This window comes from Bradysia coprophila, unplaced genomic scaffold, assembly GCF_014529535.1.
Source record: "Bradysia coprophila strain Holo2 unplaced genomic scaffold, BU_Bcop_v1 contig_732, whole genome shotgun sequence".
In the NCBI taxonomy this organism is placed as follows: Eukaryota; Metazoa; Arthropoda; class Insecta; order Diptera; family Sciaridae; genus Bradysia; species Bradysia coprophila.
In genome coordinates, this window is record NW_023503972.1 from 3,147,091 (window position 1) to 3,168,643 (window position 21,553).

The 21,553-nt window shown below is 36.1% G+C and overlaps 2 protein-coding genes across 4 annotated transcripts; both read right to left on the reverse strand.

Annotated features, from left to right (window-relative positions):
- Positions 1-2,222: 2,222 nt before the first annotated feature.
- LOC119084026 lies at positions 2,223-5,382 on the reverse strand. The gene is made up of 3 exons (XM_037193847.1): positions 5,003-5,382; positions 4,369-4,568; positions 2,223-3,520 (listed from the first exon to the last, which is right to left on the reverse strand). Exons 1-3 carry the CDS (start codon positions 5,259-5,261, stop codon positions 2,255-2,257), a joined length of 1,725 nt encoding a protein of 574 aa, XP_037049742.1. The 5' UTR covers positions 5,262-5,382; the 3' UTR covers positions 2,223-2,254.
- Positions 5,383-12,904: 7,522 nt separating this feature from the next.
- LOC119084046 (glycine N-methyltransferase) lies at positions 12,905-20,002 on the reverse strand. Of its 3 annotated transcripts, none has more exons than XM_037193881.1 (5): positions 19,984-20,002; positions 13,677-14,027; positions 13,357-13,613; positions 13,001-13,265; positions 12,905-12,954 (listed from the first exon to the last, which is right to left on the reverse strand). In XM_037193881.1, coding segments are annotated over exons 1-5 (879 nt in total). In that variant the 5' UTR covers positions 19,988-20,002; the 3' UTR covers positions 12,905-12,952. The 3 variants fall into 3 exon arrangements, with proteins under 3 accessions (XP_037049776.1, XP_037049777.1, XP_037049775.1); XM_037193882.1 differs by lacking the exons at positions 12,905-12,954; positions 19,984-20,002 and adding exons at positions 14,439-14,441; positions 17,302-17,595 and having other exon boundaries at positions 12,961-13,265; XM_037193880.1 differs by lacking the exon at positions 12,905-12,954 and having other exon boundaries at positions 12,961-13,265.
- Positions 20,003-21,553: the final 1,551 nt, after the last annotated feature.

The window sequence follows — 21,553 nt, forward strand, 5'->3', positions numbered from 1 at the left end:
TTGCGTCACACTTTCAATGTTCAAGTGGTTTTTGGGGCGATGATCTTATCCTACTTCCTTTTTAGTCAGTGTGAAGAGAAAGTTTACCGTGACCTTAATTGTATTTGCATTTGAAAAGCATTTGTTGTGGCAACATTATGTCTATTGACATTGATGGCTGTTTTAATAATTAACAACAGGAATGAAGGGTCTGAATTTTCATTTACTTTGATTTAAAAAAAAATCAATTTCAAGTAAATAAGGTGAAAGTAAATTAAAATTAAAATGGTCGATTCTGAGTGTATCGTGATTTGAAAGCCAGGAGAGGGATTACGACATCAGTTCTCTTTTCTCTATTCAATCAAAACTCTACCGATAGAGAACGAAGAGTCTTTAAAAAGGATGTGATGAAACGGCAGCAAACGTTCTTTCAGACCCTTATCCCCTTACACGATGGCATTTAATTTGACTAAAATCCGTCGAGCAAAAAATTAATTATTTTTCTGATGACATTGGTTTTGTTGCAGCGACATCTTTCAATGAGATAGTGAATCGTCCTCTATCGGTAGAGTTTTGATTGAATAGAGAGAAAAAAACTGATGCCGTAATATCTCTCCAGTGCATAATAGTCTTACATACCGACCATTTGAACGAAATTGTTCGAAAGCTCGTTATTAAGTCCTGTACTTGTTTACCTTTATTCAAATCACGATACGCTAAAAATCCTCATAATCGATCATTTTAATTTACCCTGCTTTTAATTCCAAATCAGTTTCAACATAACTGACAATATAGAACGAATGCCACAATTTGGTAACCAAATCAATATTCAATTATTAAAAACGGATAACGAGATTTTTTTTTGTGTTGTGTACATAATTTGTTAATTGATACTGATAATTAAAAATCGTAGAGTGGAAGTTAATTACCTCAATGGTAATTAGAAAATATAAAAAAACCAATTCTGTATTTTATGCAAGGAATTTATTCGTTTGCAAAATTCTGTGTAAAATCTTCTAGGTACAATATAGCACAATATTCAAGTAAAAATTTAGGGTTCAGGCTTTTTTGCGTGTGTTTACAAGTGAAAATGTATAAAAATCGCCGGTCAAGACAGATACGCACAGTATTTTTCATATAAAGGGCTGAAAACCCGACAAAATTTCTGCAAAACCCCTGTTTTCGGCCTCGACGCATGACAAAGAGAAACATTAACGAGGGACGTGAACTGGTGAAAACATGAAAAACTTGCAGATTTCTTAAGATTTTATATGTACACGGTGCGGCTAAACCACTTTTTTTTGACAGGTCATGCGCCATTGCTACTTTTAGATGTTAAATCACTAGAGGGCGTCCACAAGTAGTTTTGACATGAATTTAAAATATTTTACTTGGCGCCTTTTGAAGAAAGTTGATTTTATTGGCTGTACTGTACAGTGTACCCAGGGTGTAGTTTTTTTGCAAAAAGTTTTTTTAATTGTTTTCCAGTGATTTCATGCAAAAGTAGCGAAAGTACATTCCAAAAAAAAGTTGTTCAGTCGCACCGTGTGTACTCTTCAATTAATAAACGAATTTCACAGCGGTCATTTCAGATTTACGTAACTTTTGCAAAATAATATCGGTATAGTGCACAGTGAACTTGAAAAAAAAACTTTGACCAACGCACTTCAAGCAAAAGTAATCATAGTGTTTAGTTGCAGAAAGGACTCTATTTTACATGAAAATATTTTTACAGTGTTTTACAGTTGTGTGACACACTGTCAAATTTCAGTACCCTATTTAGAGTACCATGCTGGAAGTGCGTTGCTGTGACCACAACTATAAACTTCTAGTTTTATTTTTGATCGATCAACGACTGACAGTTAATTTATAGTGAATGGTTTCGGCCACGGTTTCGATCTGTGAACTGATTTGAAACTTCTTTGAACGCTTTATATGTCTCATTATGGTCCCTGCACTTTGTTGCACATTTATTTTAAAACTACAAATATCTATCTCTCTAACAGTAAAAAAAACTTCTGAGAAAAAATAATTCTTTAAATTTGTTAATTCATTTGTTTAAACTGTCTCGTAATGTTTGAAAGAAAATCTATTACTTCAATATTTCAATATTAATGTTTGACTAAAAATTCAAACCACTCCCTGGTAAAATACTGATCTGCAAATCAATCAAATCCATAGCCTTATGAGGGTCTGATTTGCATCGACTGTCGGTCGTTTATCTATACAATTTACGAAACAAATCAGAAGAGATCTAGATCTAGTATTGATCGATCTAGTATTTTAAATATTTCAGGTTTGTTACTTTCCTGAATACATTTTTCAAGGGACAAACCGCCCCATCACTGGGCACATTTTTCAACAGCCATAGACTGATGTAAAAAATTCCAAAATCAGTTAGCAGAGCGCCCAATGATGGGAACAAAAATATAGTCATCAAGAGCAAAATGTGCAGAAAATGTTCGAGGCAACCAACGAAAGCCAGGCTCCATAATTTGTAATTGCCATTTTCTTCATCGTAAATTTCTGCAATTTGTCCATATTGTAGAACGTCAAGCTTAAACGGTACTATCATGTAAATAGTCATGATGGAATATACAAAAATTGCCATTACGAGAACCGGTGGTTTAAACTTCATAACATCCAAGCAACTGTAAGTCACATAGATGACAAATGCACTCAAACCCCACACGAAGGCTAATTTATAGCAAAATCGATTGATTTTCCATTTCATACCGAACAGTAGAAGAACTACTCCACACGTAAATGCAATTGTCTTAAATCCAAGCAGCACATCCAGTGAATATTCCATCTCTTTGATATCATATGACATTGTCTCATTATAGAACCATTTGAGATTCGTCTCCTCATCAAAAAGTAGTACACGCGTGAACATGACGGATACAAAAATGCTGTTAAACAATAAGCTCAGAATGCGAGTGTGATATAACAACATCAAAGATTTAAAATTTTCTTTCCGGAAAATGTGCATGGAGTGTTGTGGATGCATCAAAATAGAATTCTTCCATTTCTCAAATTCGCCTACTGAACTTGAGTCATTTTCACTTATCTGAGCAAGAGCAACGAATTCCTTGTAAGCAATCTCGTTGCTCTTGTTACGTACTAAGAACGGTATGCTTTCTCTGGTTATGAATGGTGTCAATATTAACGCTATGCTTGCGATCACCATAATAACCATGCCAGAGATCGAAACAATATTTAGATCATCAACCACATACTCCCTATCTTCGAGTGCAATTGTAGCATTTTCAGGATTTTCAATTAAATCCTCATTGAAACCCGTATTGCCGATTGCGAGTCCTGTTCCCATCCAGATCGATAACATGTTGATAAATGCCAAAGATGACAGAAGTTTGATGCGAATGCCTTTTGTTGTCGCCTCGGATGCATAAGTGATTACAGTCAGCTGAGCAATTGAATGTACAAGTCCCAGCAAAATGCGTCCGATTATATGGTATGGTGCTACGTAACAATTTTTTAGGAGTTCACCACTGACGATGAGAAGAAAGGCGCAAACCAACTGGAGACAGATAAGGAAAAAGACAAAGTTTGAATATAATTGTTGGTGGTGCTGCGTACATATTAGGGGTAACTGTGCTTCTCAATTACTATTCTCACATTTTTTCGGAAAAATCTCTGTGATAGCCATTTGTAGCCATTTTGACCACTTTTCTCATTGGATTTTGTCACAATCTTCAATTGTAGACTGACAAAAGTTTCGCAGTGTCATAAAAAAAAAATTAGAATTTTCCCTGCCAGCTGCAGTTATTACAACATTTATTACAAGATCTTGTTCTGGAAAATGTTTCCTTAATAGGGGCAGCCAACGCTATTCTACGAAATTTCATAAGGATTCCGGGTAAGGTCTAAAGTTGAATATTTTGCAATCAAATGATTTCCATGAATGTAAAACGTTTCACATTATTTTATTGAGCACCCTATGCGAAAGTTGACCATTAGAAGACAGTTTGCCCCCTGCGAAAATGATCCATTACACAGACGAAGAATATTTTTGGTTCATTTTACGTAAGTTCCTTTGTGATAATCAACTTTGTGTTTATATAGTAAAATAAATGTTAAAAAATTGAAGTACAAGATTTGAAATCAACCGATAAAAAACAGATTGATCTATTGAAGTAATAGACCTGATGATAATATTGGTCATATGCTTGCCGTCTGTAACAGGTTAATATTATAGAAAATATACGAAAAACCAATGAAGGACAAGATTTTGCATTAAAGTACGCGATATTTTAGACAAAAGATTTAAGTTGATTGTTCAATATCAACTTGACATTGAGAGAATAAGTGATTGAGAAAAGCTCACATTTCTACTCACTGTATGATGTACCGAAAACGTATACTCACATAAATGAATTTCTTTCTCAGATGAACAACTAAAATTGCACCAACCAATTGACCCAACATTGCTCCGAGATAGAAACCGCATACTATTATCATTCCAATTTTGTATATTGAATCCGAATACATTTTGTTGTAAACAGCCATATCGAACTCTGACACAGCCCAACATAGTTGTATCCCGGTTAGCAAAAGTATAATTATGCCTAGAAACAAATGTATCGAACATAAATATACCTCAGACCTGGCACACTGACTGAAAAATGCAGGTGAACATTTTAGGTAATCTGATTGAATCTACATTGACATGAAAGGTTGAGCCCAGGACAAGTGCTTCTCTTATATTTCGGGGTCTGGCTTTTCCGAGCTTTTTTCCGAGTGGTGCCGAACTTCTTCTTACTAAATTGAATCCCCTGAGTCCCGACTGGGCTCATCCCATTTATCCCGATATGATTTAGTCCAAGCAGTGCGGCAGCTTTTATTTTTTTTTGAACTTTATTTTTAAAAAGTAACAAACGCATTTCAAGCAAAAGTGCTTCTAATGACAGCTGCCAAGTACAAGTATGCTTGAAGTGCGTTGGTAGTAGGCAAATGTAATGAACGATAGCTAGTCAGCATAGAACTAAAATTGAATACTTGCCAGGTGTAATACCAATCAGTTGCCGGAAAAACTCCTTTACGCTACTTCGATGCTCTGGTTTAATTTTTTCTGTTGGTAAAGATATTACTTCGATCGTTGGTACGTCCAAGTCAAATTCAGCTGGCTCTATCGATTTCGGAGGTTGAATCGAGGCAACGGTCTGTGAATCAGTTGTATCCAAATTTAACTTTTCATTGTAAGAATTATCGGTGTTTGGTCTCGACATAGGTGTCTCCGAAGAATTAAATGGAATTCCCATTGTGACGCTTTTCAAACGACCGTGAACAGGTTAATAGTATTAACATTCAACCACGCCACAAACTGAATGATTTTATTTTATGCAACCTGTTGACTGCACCTTTTAACACTACTGGATGGACGAATAATGTTGTAGCACGATACGGTTTGCTATAAATGCGTCTGCGGCAAATGAATATTTTAAATGCAAGTCCCCTATGCATATGGTGCATGTGTTTCGTAATATGAGTCGAAATAGCGTGGGAACGTTTTCAAACATTCAACAGATCGATAAACTAATCGGAGAAATTTATAAAATATTGTGAAGTTCAATAGCAACACGGTGATATAATTAGAAAGCATAGGTAGACTGTTTCGCGAGCATTTTCACGTGTATTTTACTGGGATAAAGAAAAGCCTTTATATTGTAGATAACGATCAATTTCTTCAATTAGCTGCAGTTCAATTTCGGCTAACTCCGAAACTAATCTCAAAATCCGATCCGTGTAAATGCATCCCCAATGTTTCGGGATATCTTCCACAATTCATCTATATCTATATGTTCAATTAGGCAGAATGGAAGTCGTGTTCAGCTATTTAATTGATTTGGTAGACACAACAGCAGGTCGCCTCGCCTATTTTTACGGACTAACGAGTTTAGGATCCACAGAGACGATGGTTTGGTGATGGCCCAATCGCTAAATTGTCTTCTATCTGTTAGGGACTTGAGGTGCAAGGTAGTAACATAATTTTTGCTAACGATACGTCAAAAATATATGGAAAAATGGACAGCTCGTGACATAGTGCTTTGGGTTACGAGCAACGAAAATGGATTTTTTTTGGACTAGTCGCAAGCTTGTCCAAACGAGGCGAAGCCGATGCAATTGTTAAATGTTCTTCGGAATGGAGGAAGTAATTTTTCCGTTCAGTTACGACGGTCAGCTCGACAATGTACATAAGCTTTTGCACTTCATTGCCTTTCGAATACGTCGGTGTGGCTTGATTTTGTTCCAAATTATTTCGCAAATAAAGGCAATTGAACTTACAGTCCAGCCACACCAGATAACTGTCGGTATTGGAAATTCATTCAGGTCCGATGCTTCAGTGATTGTAATTTGATGGCTTACTTTCAGCTCCAATACTCCTTCCTGCCCTATTTCGTTAGCTTCTTTTAGCCACTTATCGATTAATCCTGCACCATTCAATCGGTGAATTATGTCGTTTATAGTTTCCATGAATGGAAAATCCGATCTTATTACATATGATACCAAATATCTACCAACTGACTCGCCCAATACATGGTACGCCTTTAGGGTCAACCGTTTTTGTACTTCTATAAGTTTTAGTCCCTGAACATCGGGCAGCACAAACGCTATGGAATTGTTAAATGTTTTGAATTCCGTTGTTAGTTGATGAAGAGATATCCCATGGACCTTGTCACTCCATCCGCCATGCTTAGAAAAATCTTCCAACAGTTGAACCAACCTGTCTTTCCATTCGGTTTCACTAGCCACAATCGGAATTGTGGATTTGTAAAGATCTTCAATTGAGTTAATTTGCGGCTGGTAGATAGGCGTCGTAATGTAACTGTGGAATCTTGACAGAATGCCGTTCATCACAATTAGTCCGGTAAAGGTTAAAGGTACCATGATGAAAGCGTCTGCACAATGAAGATTTCGGTATCGGATGGCTCCATTATCGTTCATTAAGAGATTGACGACGTCGGCGATACATTGGAAAAGTAAAATTTTCTTCTCATGCAAATAGCTAGAAACGATGAGTAGGAACGATGATGCCACAATTACGACAAAAGTGTACACAAAAAGAAGGGTCCACGTTCCAGTTCCATTTTGCAAATATGCAAGGAAACTTGTATACGGCTGAGCATGAGGAACGATCAACAGTAAAATGGACTGTCGATATGGGTACAGTACTGTCGAAGTTGGTTCTACGAAATTTTCGTGGGAAATTATATCTCCAATTAATTTGCCGTTTGCAATCTCCGCGTAACCTATAGGTAACTGCGTCATCGAGGCATTTAAAACCATCCGAACTGTTTCAAAAAATTTCCTTTCAATGTAAGAGTTCCTTATTTCACGAACTTTTATAAGTCGAAGCGGATGCTTGCGATAATTAGGTGTCTTGGAGGGAAAGAGTTTCCGAAGAGACTCACCACTTGTCACATTAATCAAGTCAAACGTTCCAAAAGGATCGTATGTGAAAACGTTGAATGATAGGTCCTTAAAACTTAAGTAAAATACACTAAAAATGTTGACAATACTAATACTCCAAATCCAGCGGAACAATTGCTCTATGATATCCAATGAAGTGACTCTGCTAGTGAAAAACATGCCAATTTTAACATTGATTTCAAACGCTCGAATGGCTTTAACCGGACCTAACAATTTCGATGCATTAAATTTTAAACCTACGACAACAATTAGAAATGTATTTTTGCCAGTTTTAGCCTTTGCTACTGTCTGTTCCGCGAAGTCGTCAAAAGTAGAGACTGTTTGTGGTGTAAAGTTGTCCGACTTCGAACTTGATGTCGTCTGTGGAAACCAACGACAGAAGTCGACCGAGGGGTCCAACAAGAAAATATTATGATCGAAATGATATAATTCATTCAGTCGATTGATTAAATCAGAGTAATGATGGCACCAGACCGTTGCTGACAGAAGAGTAATAATTATTTTCAGCTGTAGCATCATGGCGTTGATTGTGCTGAACGGTAAAACTTTCATAAATCAAATGGATTCTGCCAACGCAAGTTCTTTAACACTGTGACTCTGCGAATGAAAATCGGGTGACTACTGAATGAATATTAGCTAGCACGCACATACTGATTGTTGCTTATGAAAGCTCTGATGAGTAATTAAAGACCAGGACCACAGCAATGCTTTTAAGGAGCAGTGCTGTAAAAATTAGAAATTACGTACGTCCAATAATAGTTTTCTTTCTCTGCTGTTTTCTTCTTTAAAATCCTCTCTTAATGATTGAATTGAAACGAGCGGATATTCTCGAACAAGTTATGAAGGTTTGGCTCTCAATATGAAGGGTAAGGTAGTAATATAAACGATTGTGCAACAATTACAAAGATTTTATGATAAACTAAAAATTATTTTAATTACTACCTCTGATAGATAGATCTATCGATAACAATTATTTTTTATTCGAATATTTTTACGAACAAGCTGCGAAATAGAGAACTCCAACGAATGATTTTGTAGCAAAGACCGACATACATTCACCTCAAAATACTTAGCAATATTAATGCGCATCTTTGTTCTTCTACGTCCCAGACGTTCTTTATACTCGGATTAACTGCTAACGCTCGCACGCATAGACAACTGGCGTAATGTACACAGGTGCGTAACATGTAGTGAGAATTGGAATTGTTGAAATTTAAGAAAAACACTCCGAAGACATGAGTTATACTAACAATTGCGGTGTAGGTGTATCGAATGTTGAGCCTACGACAACAATTAGAAATGTATTTTTACATACTCTAAGAGTATTACTCTAGCCTTCATTGCTGTCTGTTTCGAGAGGTAGTCAAAAGTTAAACAGTCTTGTTGTAAAGTTGTCCGACTTGGAACTGGATGTCGTCTGCAGACACCAATGATAGAGGTCGACCGTAATGAAATACCGACCACATGATGTGTCAAATGTGGTACAGTGTACTACACTGTTATTATTTATGTCCGAGCGGATTGTAAATTAAGATAATCAATTATGCAACAATTATACAAAGATTTTATGACAAATTGAATTGAAAAATTATTTTACACTCGCCTCACCATGAAAACACTGAAAATCACACGCCAAAAGTTATCGGAAACCACATTTTTCAGCAGACCTTGTAAACAGGTCTAGGGATGTGAGCAATGTTTTACTTAACAGTGGCATTTACTGTGGTTATTTACGTTATTCGCCAAAGAGAGAAATTTGATTTTAAATGAAAACGAAGGTGGAGCTTACTCTCCGTATTATAATGAACATCGAACGATCGACTCGTTTGGCTTTGTATCGCGTATTTTCGGTTTCGTTTTTATTCTTATTCTTCTTCTTCTTCTGTACATTTAAGTTTAACCTTGAACGATGTGTACAAATGCGATAGAAATGCTTTGTATTTGTTTTTGTTGTTTGTCTATTTCATGGTGTGGCAAGTGTAAAATTTTGTGCATCACAGGATTGAAACCACTCAATCACAGTATATGTGTGAATTTGTATACCACGAGAATAATTTTTGCATACGTATGTATGATTCGTCTCGACGAAACATACATACTCAACTCATGCAACAATTATTCTCTCGGTATACGAATTCTCACGTATACTGTAACTTCGTGGTTTCAATCCAAGTGATGCAAATTAACTATTAATTACTACTTATCGATTTCCATATCATTTACGAACATTTTTCCGAACAAGAGGTCAAATGGAGAACGCCAACAATTCGCAATATCTTCGAACAGACGGGATTCAAACCGACGGCGATCCCGAAAAAATTATGTTGGAATGACTGACCATTTTGAAAAAAAAAAAAAAACAGAAATTATATCGAAAATCGTTTTTCATCATTAACTCCAAAAAGATGTGAATAATTTCAAATTGTGTGCGGCTGCTAGGAATTTCGCGCCGCGTCATTCACAATAATTGACAAAATGACACATTTTGTATAACGAAAATGTCACTTTGTGGGTTATTGTGAATGACGCGGCGCGGAATTACTCAACACCCGAAAAAACTGAAATTTTTGAATGGCTCTGGGCGGCTAGGAAAGTTAGAAGCAGGAAGCTTTAGCCTGGAGTTTTGTCGTTGACATCAAACACTATTCATTGATATCCCACCACTCGGCCATAGTCTTTGTCAGAGAAATAAATTATGTTGATTTTTCACAATTCATCACAACCAACACTCTCTCTAGCAAACAAACTACTTTTATTAAGGTGGTGAAAGAATCGCCTTTTGAATTTACATATAAATTACAGCGTTGTCGGTCAAATGTAGAATAGTGTTTGTAGAATAGGTGTGAATTTGACACATAGAGCTGAGAGTTTGTTTTCTAGAGAGAGTATTGTCTGAACCCATCAAATTTTGGAAAATTTTCGAACTTTGACGTTCCCCAAATAACGTTTTTTCGAGCACAAAATTTGATCTTATTCACAACTTGTTGGAGTTATTGACAAACAGCGATTTTGGCGACAATTTTTCTAATTACCATGACATCCCAACAAAAAAATTTCGGGAAATATGTTGTTACGCGAATGGAGCGAAAATTCATTTTTGCCATAGATCGTTTGGATCGCCGTCGGCTTGAATCCCAATTCCATATAAGTTGTTCGAAGTTTTGGTGAATTCGCTCTTGAGCATTCGAGGTGGGCGTTCTCAGCGATTCCATGGTGCGATTTGTCACAAGCCTCAAATTTTCGCATCTCCTCTTTCCCCATACGATTTCGAAAAAGTTTGTGATTCAGAGATAAGATTATAAATGACAGATCAAAGTTCAACATTTCTGTTTTACTACCTTAAGATTATAAAATTTCCATTTTCCTTCAAAAGTAGTTTTTGAAAATTAACATTTTTTCTGGATTACGGAGTAACGAGTATTCCTGGTAAATCCATTGATATAATATAGAATAGATAAGCAAACACACTACTACTACACAAAAAAAAACAATAATCACAACACAAATATCGAGAACAGCGGCAACGGCGGCAACTAACACAAACTTTGACATTTTTCAAATTAAGCGCCATTTTCAGAACGTGAGTTGCAAGACTGTAAATTTTGGGGTCATCAGACGTGGTGTGTTCCCGCGTATCTAATAAAATGACGGTCTGCGTGACCTCACCAAAGTTTAGAGCCTTACGTGAGTTGTACGTAGAGGTGTGCACCGCCGATTTTACGCCGGCGCACCGCCGATTTTTTTGCTAAATTTTCGGCGCGCCACCGCCGAAAAATAATAGCTCACGCCGCCGCCGCCGCCGATTGTATTTTCGTCGCGCCGAAATTTTATACGTTTAGTCTCGCGTTTAGTGCTTTCAGAAATTTTAATGGGCGACAATAAATATAAACTTAAATTGAAAAATCTATACAAAAGTGTGTGCCTGAGTACATGTACAAGGTTTTAGCAAATGTTTATCGCTCTTAATTTATAAGTCAGGTTTCTATATGCTGCTATGTTTCTATATGCGTAGAAAGGAGTTTTTTGTTAAAAATTTTTTGTTGAAACTTTGGGTTTTTCTTCTTACTTGCACTGTACGACGGTGATTTTGTTTCTGATGCTACGATAGGGTTATCTTCGAAGTAGCTTTCTATAACGTATCCTATTTCTATCAGTAGATGGCAAGTGTTTTATGCATATTTTTAAATACTTCTTCTTCTTCTTTTTCAGCCTGTTTCTATCCACTGCTATCCATTGCCATTTGCTGCCAGTTTGTACCTGCAATATTCTTAATTCCGTTTGTCCATCTCTCTGGTGGTCTACCTATAGCTCGTCTTTTATATGGTCGCCATATGAATACTAGTCCAAAGAAAAAGTTTGCTGCTGTCTTGGGAAGGGTATCGATGGATACTACTGAGGATGGTCAGATCACGCTGGCCCGAGACCGCCATCGATACCCGAGGTCGAAACAGCATTTGTCTTTTCTGTATCCTCACTTAACGTGAACTCTTGGGTACGTTACTCTATTTTCTGTGCATATAAGAGGAAGAAGAAGGAGAACAAAATTCAGTGAATCAGTCAAAACTACTGTAATTGTAAAGTGGCAAACTTAAGACCTTATGTGGAATTTGGGTGGAAAATGGCGCAAATCACGTGTTTTAGGAATTTATAAAGTGGAAAATCTTTCCGGTTTCAAGTTTTTTCGTCAAAAAGACGAGACACGGGTATCTTTATTTTCAATTTTTAGCTGCTTTATTTAAAAAATTTGGGAAAAAAAATCATTTTGGGGTAGTCTATGCACTTATTACTTATAAATTTAAGTTTATCTAAATCTCTTATTTGCGAAAACCTTCTACTACGATCTCACTCCTTCATCGAAGATGGACTAAAGGCAACGGGAACGGTTATTGCATAAATCGAAAGATAATAGTAGTGAGTTTGCGTAAATGACATAAATTATAAGTTGGAAATAAGAAGCCTGCAGAACATCTGGTATGAAGATGTGACTTAAAATTTCCAAATTATAATTTGACTTATAGCTTACATGTCATTTACGCAAACTCATTAATCATTCTTGGATTCATTAAATTAGATGTTTTCAAAATAATAGGTGATTGTACATTGTACACAATATAAAAGGTGAGATACGCCTCAGTTGATTCCCCTTGTATAAGTGGTTGATACTTCAGATTACAAGATAGTAAGATTTCAGTGTTCGGAAAAATGATTGCGCACGCTTTTTCAAATGTTTTTGCATTATTTTCGAAAGTTTAGATTTTTTGTAAATTTATCGGCGCGCCGATCGGCGCACCGCCGCCGACTATAAATTTCTTCCGGCGCGCCGCCGCCGATCCCTTACCAGTCGGCGCACCGCCGCCGACTATTTTAAGATCGGCGCACACCTCTAGTTGTACGTTACACATTCCTACAACTTTGTCGACTCATTTAGGATCGGATCCGGTTGACGGTCTTAACATGAAAAATTTGCAACGAACGACTGTTTACAGTGGAATAGTAGACTTTAATCAATTCATCGAATTATTTTTGGCTCAGTCATAGCACTGTCTACAGTGCTTTGACTCTGTTCATAATGTTGATTTTTCTATCAAATGAATATAAAATCCTGGTACGTCAATTTCTTTCAGCTGTTTGAAGTCTCCATAGATCTCATGTTTGGTGGACGTCCCGAAAACGTCTGTCAACATTTTACTGAACACGTCCAATTTGTGCGGGTAGTAGGAAAGTCGAAATTCACTGATCTCGTCACCAGTATCGATCAAGTAGTCTAATGTTATCAAATATGGCTTTCCTTCGATGTATAACACAGATGTTTTGATGTCGGAGGTATGTTTGCTCTGAAAATTGAAATAGAGTTTTCTGAGCACAAGTCTCTCCGGAGCGGATGCAAACTATTAGAAACCATGGCGTCCCATAAATTTTACTTACATTGTAGTAAATGCATTTCGGTGGTGTGCATCCGGTGTTCATAATGTAGTCATAATTTCTGTGATCGATGAGCAACAGTCCTCCTGGCTTGACGCATTCTTTGAAATTTTGAATGGCTCGTTTCTGTTCCCGTTGATCGCCGAAACTGTCCAACATATGAGCAAATGAATTACCCAAACACAGTACGGCGTCGAAACCACCGTTCACGAAAGGCTCAATATCTTTGGCGACGGTTAACCAGTTCGCTTCCTCGATCACTATTTTGCAAAGTTTTTTTTTATTCAAAGTTCACAAAACCTCCCATTAGCCTATTATCATACCCCATTTGTCGAAACCCTTTTCGTGGCGTCGGTTCCATCTCTCCTTCAACGCATATTTCAACATTTTATCAGAAGCATCCACTGACACAACTTCAAAACCTTCCTCAACCAGCATAATGGAGTCGATGCCGGTGCCACATGCCGTATCCAATATACGTTTGCAGCCCTTTTCACGCAGTAAATTCACCAAGAATTGGCGATAGTTATCGGTTCGAGAACTTTTGTCACCAATGTACACCTTCCAGACTTTGGCTGCTTTCCCATCGGCGTATTGATCGCGTACACCTTCTGCGGATATACCATCGGATCGGGCACGGAATACCGAATCAGCTTCTGGCATTTCGACGAATTCTAAACAAAGAATAATGGATGTGATCGTTAGACCAAGATTGTTAGCTTTGGGAGGTCACGCAGGTGACACACAACTTTTCTATAACTGAAAATTCTGAAAGTTGCTTCGAGTGACAGATGCCAAATAGAGAGTATTATTTTATATGAAAAGTCTTTCCAAACGTGTTTACAGTGCCAAAATTTGTATGATACACTGTCCAGTTTGAGTACTCTATTTAGAGCTCCACTCATGCTTGAAGTGCGTTGGTTACACGAACTCTTTCACATACAATAGAACAAGAAATTTGTTCTGACATTATTCGTTCATCAAGCGAGTCGCCACCGGTCATCGGTGAGTTTTTATGTTTTTATTGTTACCAGTTGGCACACATGCATTGGTACACTATACCGAGTAATAAACACAAACTCAGCGAGCTAACCTGAATTCTTTTGACGAATTTCGTGAGTTAGATATATTTCAACTTTGGGCTGAACACTTTGGGGAGGTCACGCAGATACGGAAACGCCTCTAGTGATGATTATCGTCATAGTGACCATCAGAAATCATCGTTAGTGTTGTGTTCCCGCGTACACCTATAAAAAAAATATTTGGGTATGGTACCCGTGCAGTTCTTTTTACTACACAGCTGAACATTAGTTTTCAGCATATCTCTATATTGTACTATTGTACGTAATTGCTGAATTTTGAACGTAATGACAGTACTATGTACAGCTAAGATGTACTACTGTTCTGTTACGTTAACAAATATACTGCTACGTTAACAAATGTACTTGTCCCGAATTTGTACAGCAGAGCAGTACATGATTTGTGACAGATTCAAAGTACCATTCAGATGGACAATGTACACTATAGCTGAATGAATGCCAATTTGAATGTAGTGGTCGTGAAAACGTCCATAATGTTAAATGAGACTAAACACTGCACGAACTTTCGAGACAATTTAGGAACTATTTGTAATTAGTAGAGGGGCATTTGGTGTCTAGCCATCCTAAATTATTAGCGAAAATGTTTTGATGGGATTATTTTGAGTATTATTATTAGTAGTCAAAAAAACACTAATTAGAAATTTTTTAGGTCGCGGATCAACAAGTTTTTTTTAACAAACAAAATTTCGACCGCCAATATAAAATCGGCGGTACAATATAAACAATCCGTTTCTTCGGCGACATTCCATGATTTTCAACAGAGATTGTATATAAAATATAAAATTAACTAAATAACGCGACACTTACGTGGAATCCGAAATATGAACGTTCGCGATCTTTGTTAACGTAAGTACAAGATGCACTTAATGACGTCGGTTCTTCATTCATGCGTGCATTTGTACATACGAATAAAGAACCGACGTATATGTAGAAGAAGAAGAAGAATCGTTTTTACCTACGTTAACAAAGTACGCGAAAGTTTAATTTTCGATGATGATTCCACGTAAATGTCGTGTTGTTTAATTAATTTTATATTTTATACACAATCTCCGTTGAAAATAATGGAAGAAATGAAGTGTTTATATTGTACCGCTGATTTTATATTGGCGGGTGAAATTTTGTTTGTTAAAAAAAACCTTGTTGACCTTGAATTTTTCTAATTAGTGTTTTTTTGACTACTAATAATACTCAAAATAATCCCATCAAAACATTTTTTATAAAATCCATAGGAAGGCAAATCACTTTTTTTGACGAAATGCCCCCCTACTAAATTCAGATATTCAAGTTTTGAATAATAACGTATTTGAATAATGAAGGCTCAAGAAATTTTTTAAATAAATGACTTGGTAAATGATTTTGTTACACTATAAACCTATTTTTTGACATTCGTAAATATCAATCTTTCTCTTCTGTTCGAAAGTTAGCACTTAAGGAGCACACGTTATTCCACGAATTTTGTCATAAATGTAGCCGGCGAAAGAACTCAGCCTCGATGCTTGTGAGAAAGAGGCACTGATTAAGTAAATCCACGCAATCGATTCTTAACACATTTTCAAACATTTTGCTCAAAAAAATGAATAAACAGCTTTTCCTAAGAAAAATTTCTCACTTTTAGTTTTCATTCGCATACAAAATCATGAAATGAAAAAACTGAAGTCTGCAAACAAAGGATAACAAATTTGACGTACACATGTGTAGTACTAGTTGCGTTTTAACCGCTTTTGAGCGAGACAGCAATGACGTATTAGTAAAATTGACTATGTTGCTACCCTTAATTTTAATAAGCTTCTGTCAGACTGTTGGGTGTCTAAATAATATGTGACAAAAGCCCATCTGCCGGAAACTTAACTTTTTCTTTCAAAATATTTATTCTTAGAATTATAGAATAGGAGAAGAAGACTTAAGTCTTACAAATTCCTAACAAATAATTTACAGAAAAAAAACTTCCTTCTTGAACATTTGGAAATTACATTACCACACAACAGTATTAAAATACGAGAACTTTTAAAGTTCAATTTCACAATACTGATCAACTGAACATAAATGTTCAGCAAGACAGTACAGTGGAGACGTACGATGTTATAAGATAGCTTTCCCATAATGTCTTCCAAACACAAGTACTGAGTTGGGACATGGGTAAGGTGGTGGACTGGAGTGTCGGAGGTCCCGAGTTCGAATCGCACGGACGGCAGTTTTTTTTTTTTTTTAAATAAGTTGACGTAAATAAACGTACTAAATAGTTTAAAGATGAAAATTTATGAACTCTGAATAATATTTTCTGTACAACTTTTATTTTTCGATGAGACAACATTGATACAGCTGTACTGTAAATATTACTGCTACGTTAACATAATGTACTTGTCCCGAATTTGTACAGTACATTCGTACAACGACTACAGCTGAGCTGGACAAAATTTTTATAGGTGTATCTAATAAAATGGTGACCTGCGTGACCAAAGTATATAAACACTGAAGGTAATGCAAATGTGTAGTGACGCACGCAGTTACTTTCAGGTTAATTTAGTTTCGTTATGCAGCACGCTTATTGAATTTGTTTGCTTCAAGTTTCAGTTAGTGGTGAGGTGAATTCGATTACATAGCTTCCATACAAACTTAGGTGCAACAATATTGGTCACAAGATAATATGACGATGGCAACAAAAATGAATTCACCTCACCAAAGTTTATAGCCTTAGTTGTACTGGATTACATATTTCCTTGTAACACAAGAAATGCATAATTATTCTTTCTAATCAGTACACTACATTTCAGCAGCGTATTCACTTCATTATCTTGTGGTCATGAATAACGTTTTTAACTTGGTTTAAAAAAAAATGTCGAAAAATCACTCACAATATCTAGAGGTGTTAGCTCTTCACTTCGTTCCAGTGAGTTGGAAGCAGTTGTAGTAATAATTCTTATTATTCCCTCGATTCAGCGATAACTTTGACGATAGGCGATTGAACAATCTACTTTGTGCTTTAAGTCTTTTCGATTCTTCTTCGTCTCTGCCGATCGGTGTGATATTGTTCACGTACCAATAAATCATTTAACACTCCAGTGCGATTGACCGACTAAACGAGAAATTGCAATTTGGTTGCTACTTAAACGGTTTGCGAGTTAGTGGGATACTGATTTGCGGATTTGAACTTATCACAAGCGCAAGTACATCCAATGGAAAAAAACGAAATTTTGCGCGATCAGTCGCTGGTAAACAATAAGATAACGAAATGTAGACAAAACTACGCAGGTTTCAATTTCTTAGTTCAATTTGGTTTAGATGAATAAACAAAACTACGCACGTTTTCAATCTTTTGGTTCAATTTGGATGAGTTAACGGATGTCTGATCCATATTGAAACTAATGGATGATATGTTTTGGTGTTTCACGAAATGTTTGGTTCAGTTGATGGTCTGAGTATGTGCAGAAGAGTACACTTATTTGATTTGTCACCTGTTATCGACAGCAGTGAACATTAACGAGCCTATGTAGGTTTGTATATGTATATTAGAACATTTGTTGAATCAAGTGAAGTAAAAGATTTGGTTTTTAATCCTAGGCTAAAAGAAGTAATAGACTTGAAAAATGTCCATTGAAGCAGCGCACTCTAATAACAGGTACAAGAACAGATTTTTTAACGGTCATTTGCCCTCCTATTTAGACTCGTACGAAGTACTGGGGTCTTATAGGTTTACGCATACGTTTGTAACACGTCGAATTGGACTCCCTGAGTAAGGGGAAACCTATTGTGGTTGTCTAGAGATGCCAAATCCGCGAAAAAAAAAATGTCCGTCTGTCTGTCTGCACGATAACTTGAGTAAAACGCATCCGATTTTGAAAATTCTTTTTTTTCCCGTTTGGTAATGTCAAAAGACAGGCTAACTTCGAAGATGAGTGATTTTGGATCGACCCCTCCCGAGCTGTGGCCCAATAAGTGCTTTTCAGTTTTTCGAAGATATCTCCGGACATTTAAACGTTAAACTTGTAAGTGATACGTCAAATAAAAGGTATTTACAATACCGACCGACAAAAAAAAAGTTTATGGAAATCGGATGACCGACTCGTGAGTTAGACCCCTTGGTGTGGAACAGGCATCGGGCGGCAAGCAGTTTTTGCTTGTAGGTCGGCCACATTTGAACATATTTCGTTCGTTTTAGCTTTATTAGATAGGTATTGACCGTACCAATCAGGGAAAAAAAAGTTTATGAAATTATGTTCTCCGGAGCGTGAGCTAGGTCTCTTGGAGTGAGCTCTTATCTGGTACTCGGAAGTACAGTGAACGTGGTGTATTTTGACAATATCTCGAGTAAATTTTGACCGAATTTCATGAATTTTTTTTTGTTTGAAAGGTATTAACGAATATAAAGCGTCGGTACTATTTCCGGTCTCCTAACAAAATGGCTGCCGGCGGCCATATTGGATTTTAGTAAAATAGAAATATCTTGGGAAAAATGATACTTAGAGAGTTTCTGTTAACATGGAAATAATTTGTTATGTGTGTGGGGTTTCAGGGATTCCATATAGGGACATCTATATATACCTATATACAGCTATATTGAGCTATATACAGGCATATAGAGCTATATAATAGCATATATTTATCTGTGAAATGTTTATTTACAGTGAAATATAGGTAAATATAGCGGTATATAGCTGTTTAAATAGGAATTTATGAAATTTGTCTTCGTACGGGGCTGTCTATATTGCCTCCGGCAATTTAGTTGTATATGATAACAAGGCAAAGAGTGGATAATGAAAGTGATTTTAAAGGGAGAATAGTTTTTCAGCAGAGAAGAAAATGAAGTAAGAGAAATGAAGAGTTTCACATTAAAGGCTTTTGATACGAATAGGTGTTTCGTACGGGTCGGCGTTAGCTATGTTTTGTATGGAAAATTCGCAGAGTGGCATATACCATAACACTGTCACTGACAGTGCGTTGCCTATACCAACATAAAAAAAAAGATTTTATATGAGAATTTTAGACTATACTGCATCGTGAAAGCCTCATATTTAAGTTATTTTTTCCGATCCATTTTGTAGCGCTTACGTGCATATTAACGTCAATTTTATGTTATCTCAAATCTATCATACGGATATACCTTCCTGGCACAAATATGTCCTCCGCCTATAAATGATGAACGTATATATTCAACGCACTACAAACAAGCACATCAGAGCAAATTTTTTAACGTTCGAAAAACCTCTTGTTGTGGGCTTCCTTGGTGGTATATCATACCAACATAAAAAACTAAATTTATAAGAAAAAATAGGCTTGTTGGAAACGTATTTTTGAAAGCCTTCATATGACATCAAATATCACCATGTTGAGCCACTGACTTTGAACGTCCACAACGCAATTACCTTTTGATAAAATTAATAGAGAATCTAACAAATGGGGATGGTTTTCGAATTTCTGATATATTTTTTTGGCATTGAGTACCGGCGCCGTGAGAGGTATCACTGTGCAACATTATAAAAATGAATTCACCTGAAAGTAGGGATCTAAAATAATTCTAATCTGCCGAGGGTATGCATTTTATTCAGTGTTTATAAACTTTGTGTGATACTGCATATCGTAGTCGTATGCTTAATATACAACATGTCGAAGCTACTAAAATGTCGTCTATCACATAATTGAAAATAGAATATGAGATTAATTACAGACTAATTTTGACTGTATTTTTGGCCAATACAAAAAAATGCCTAAAGTCTGCGATTAGCTAGCAATTTCATACTTTATTAGGTATGGTAGCTACGACAACGCACTCTTATCTCGAGTAAACAGATTTTTTTGTCGCAGACGATATTCTAGCTTAATATTTACGACACCTTCGACCTATGTATACGTGATACGTGAGCGATTTTTTCGTAATAAGAATCTGTTAGGTTATCATCTTCGCAAAGATTCAGTTTATTATTTTTGCTATATTAAATAAAATTAAAATAAAAACAATTTGACGATTGTTATTGTAGGTTATTTATAGGGGCTTGGTGTGTTGTTGTTTCGTATTAGATTAATAAACAGCATAAAAAATCGAATGGGAGCAAGAGAACGATTACATGACAGGCTGATATTAAGTAGAAAAACCAGGAACACAAATGGTAGATTAATGTATCAGTAACGTAAACGTAAAATCAATTTTTACGTAACGTAAAATCAATAGACTATGCCAATCATATTTAACCAATGATGCCATTTTAAAGGTCATCAATAGTGGTGACTTTATCACTATTTTATTTTACCGGAATCATGCACACATTCAAATAAAAGCATTTCCGCCAAAAAAATCATTTTTTAAATTAACGGATAAAAAAATTTCAGTTTTGTGGTGTCACTTACGACTATCTTCACAACAGACATGTCAAGAATTTTGTTTACCTGCATGGCAACATATTTTTGTATGTTTTCTTCACATTTTACCGATTGAATTAGCACGAAACGTATTGCAGGCAATTTCTAGGCACATAAAATTAAGGAATTGAACACTGAATGGCACAATTCACACCAAATTACTTTTAAAAATGAGATTTTCACAACACCTACAATGTTTGACCAAATTAATTTGTCTTTAAAAGTATTTCGGAGAATTTGTCCTAAATTCTGTTTAAGACACTAGCATGAGCACACTCGGAACTATTTTCTGTGCGAAATTTAAACTGAATCACTTTGTTTTACGCGAAATACTCCAAATTTTCGACACAAACTTGTTTGAGATTTAAAATTTACTGTCCCGATTTGACATTTCATCAAAACAAAATTCAGTGAATCAGTCAAAACTGGATGAACTGAGTGAACAATACTACTCATACTACTGTAATTGCAAAGTGGCAAACTTAAGACCTTATGTGGAATTTGGGTGGAAAATGGCGCAAATCACATATTTCAGGAATTTATAAAGTTAAAAATCTTTCCGGTTTCAAGTTTTTTCGTCAAAAGACGAGACACGGGTATCTTTATTTTCAATTTTTAGCAGCTTTATGTAAAAAACTTGAGAAAAAAAATCATTTTGGTGTAGTCTATTATAAAACCCGGGATAAAAATAAAAAGTCTCGTTTTCATGTGTTTATTGACCTCGGCATCGCGAAAATCGCACAAAAAGT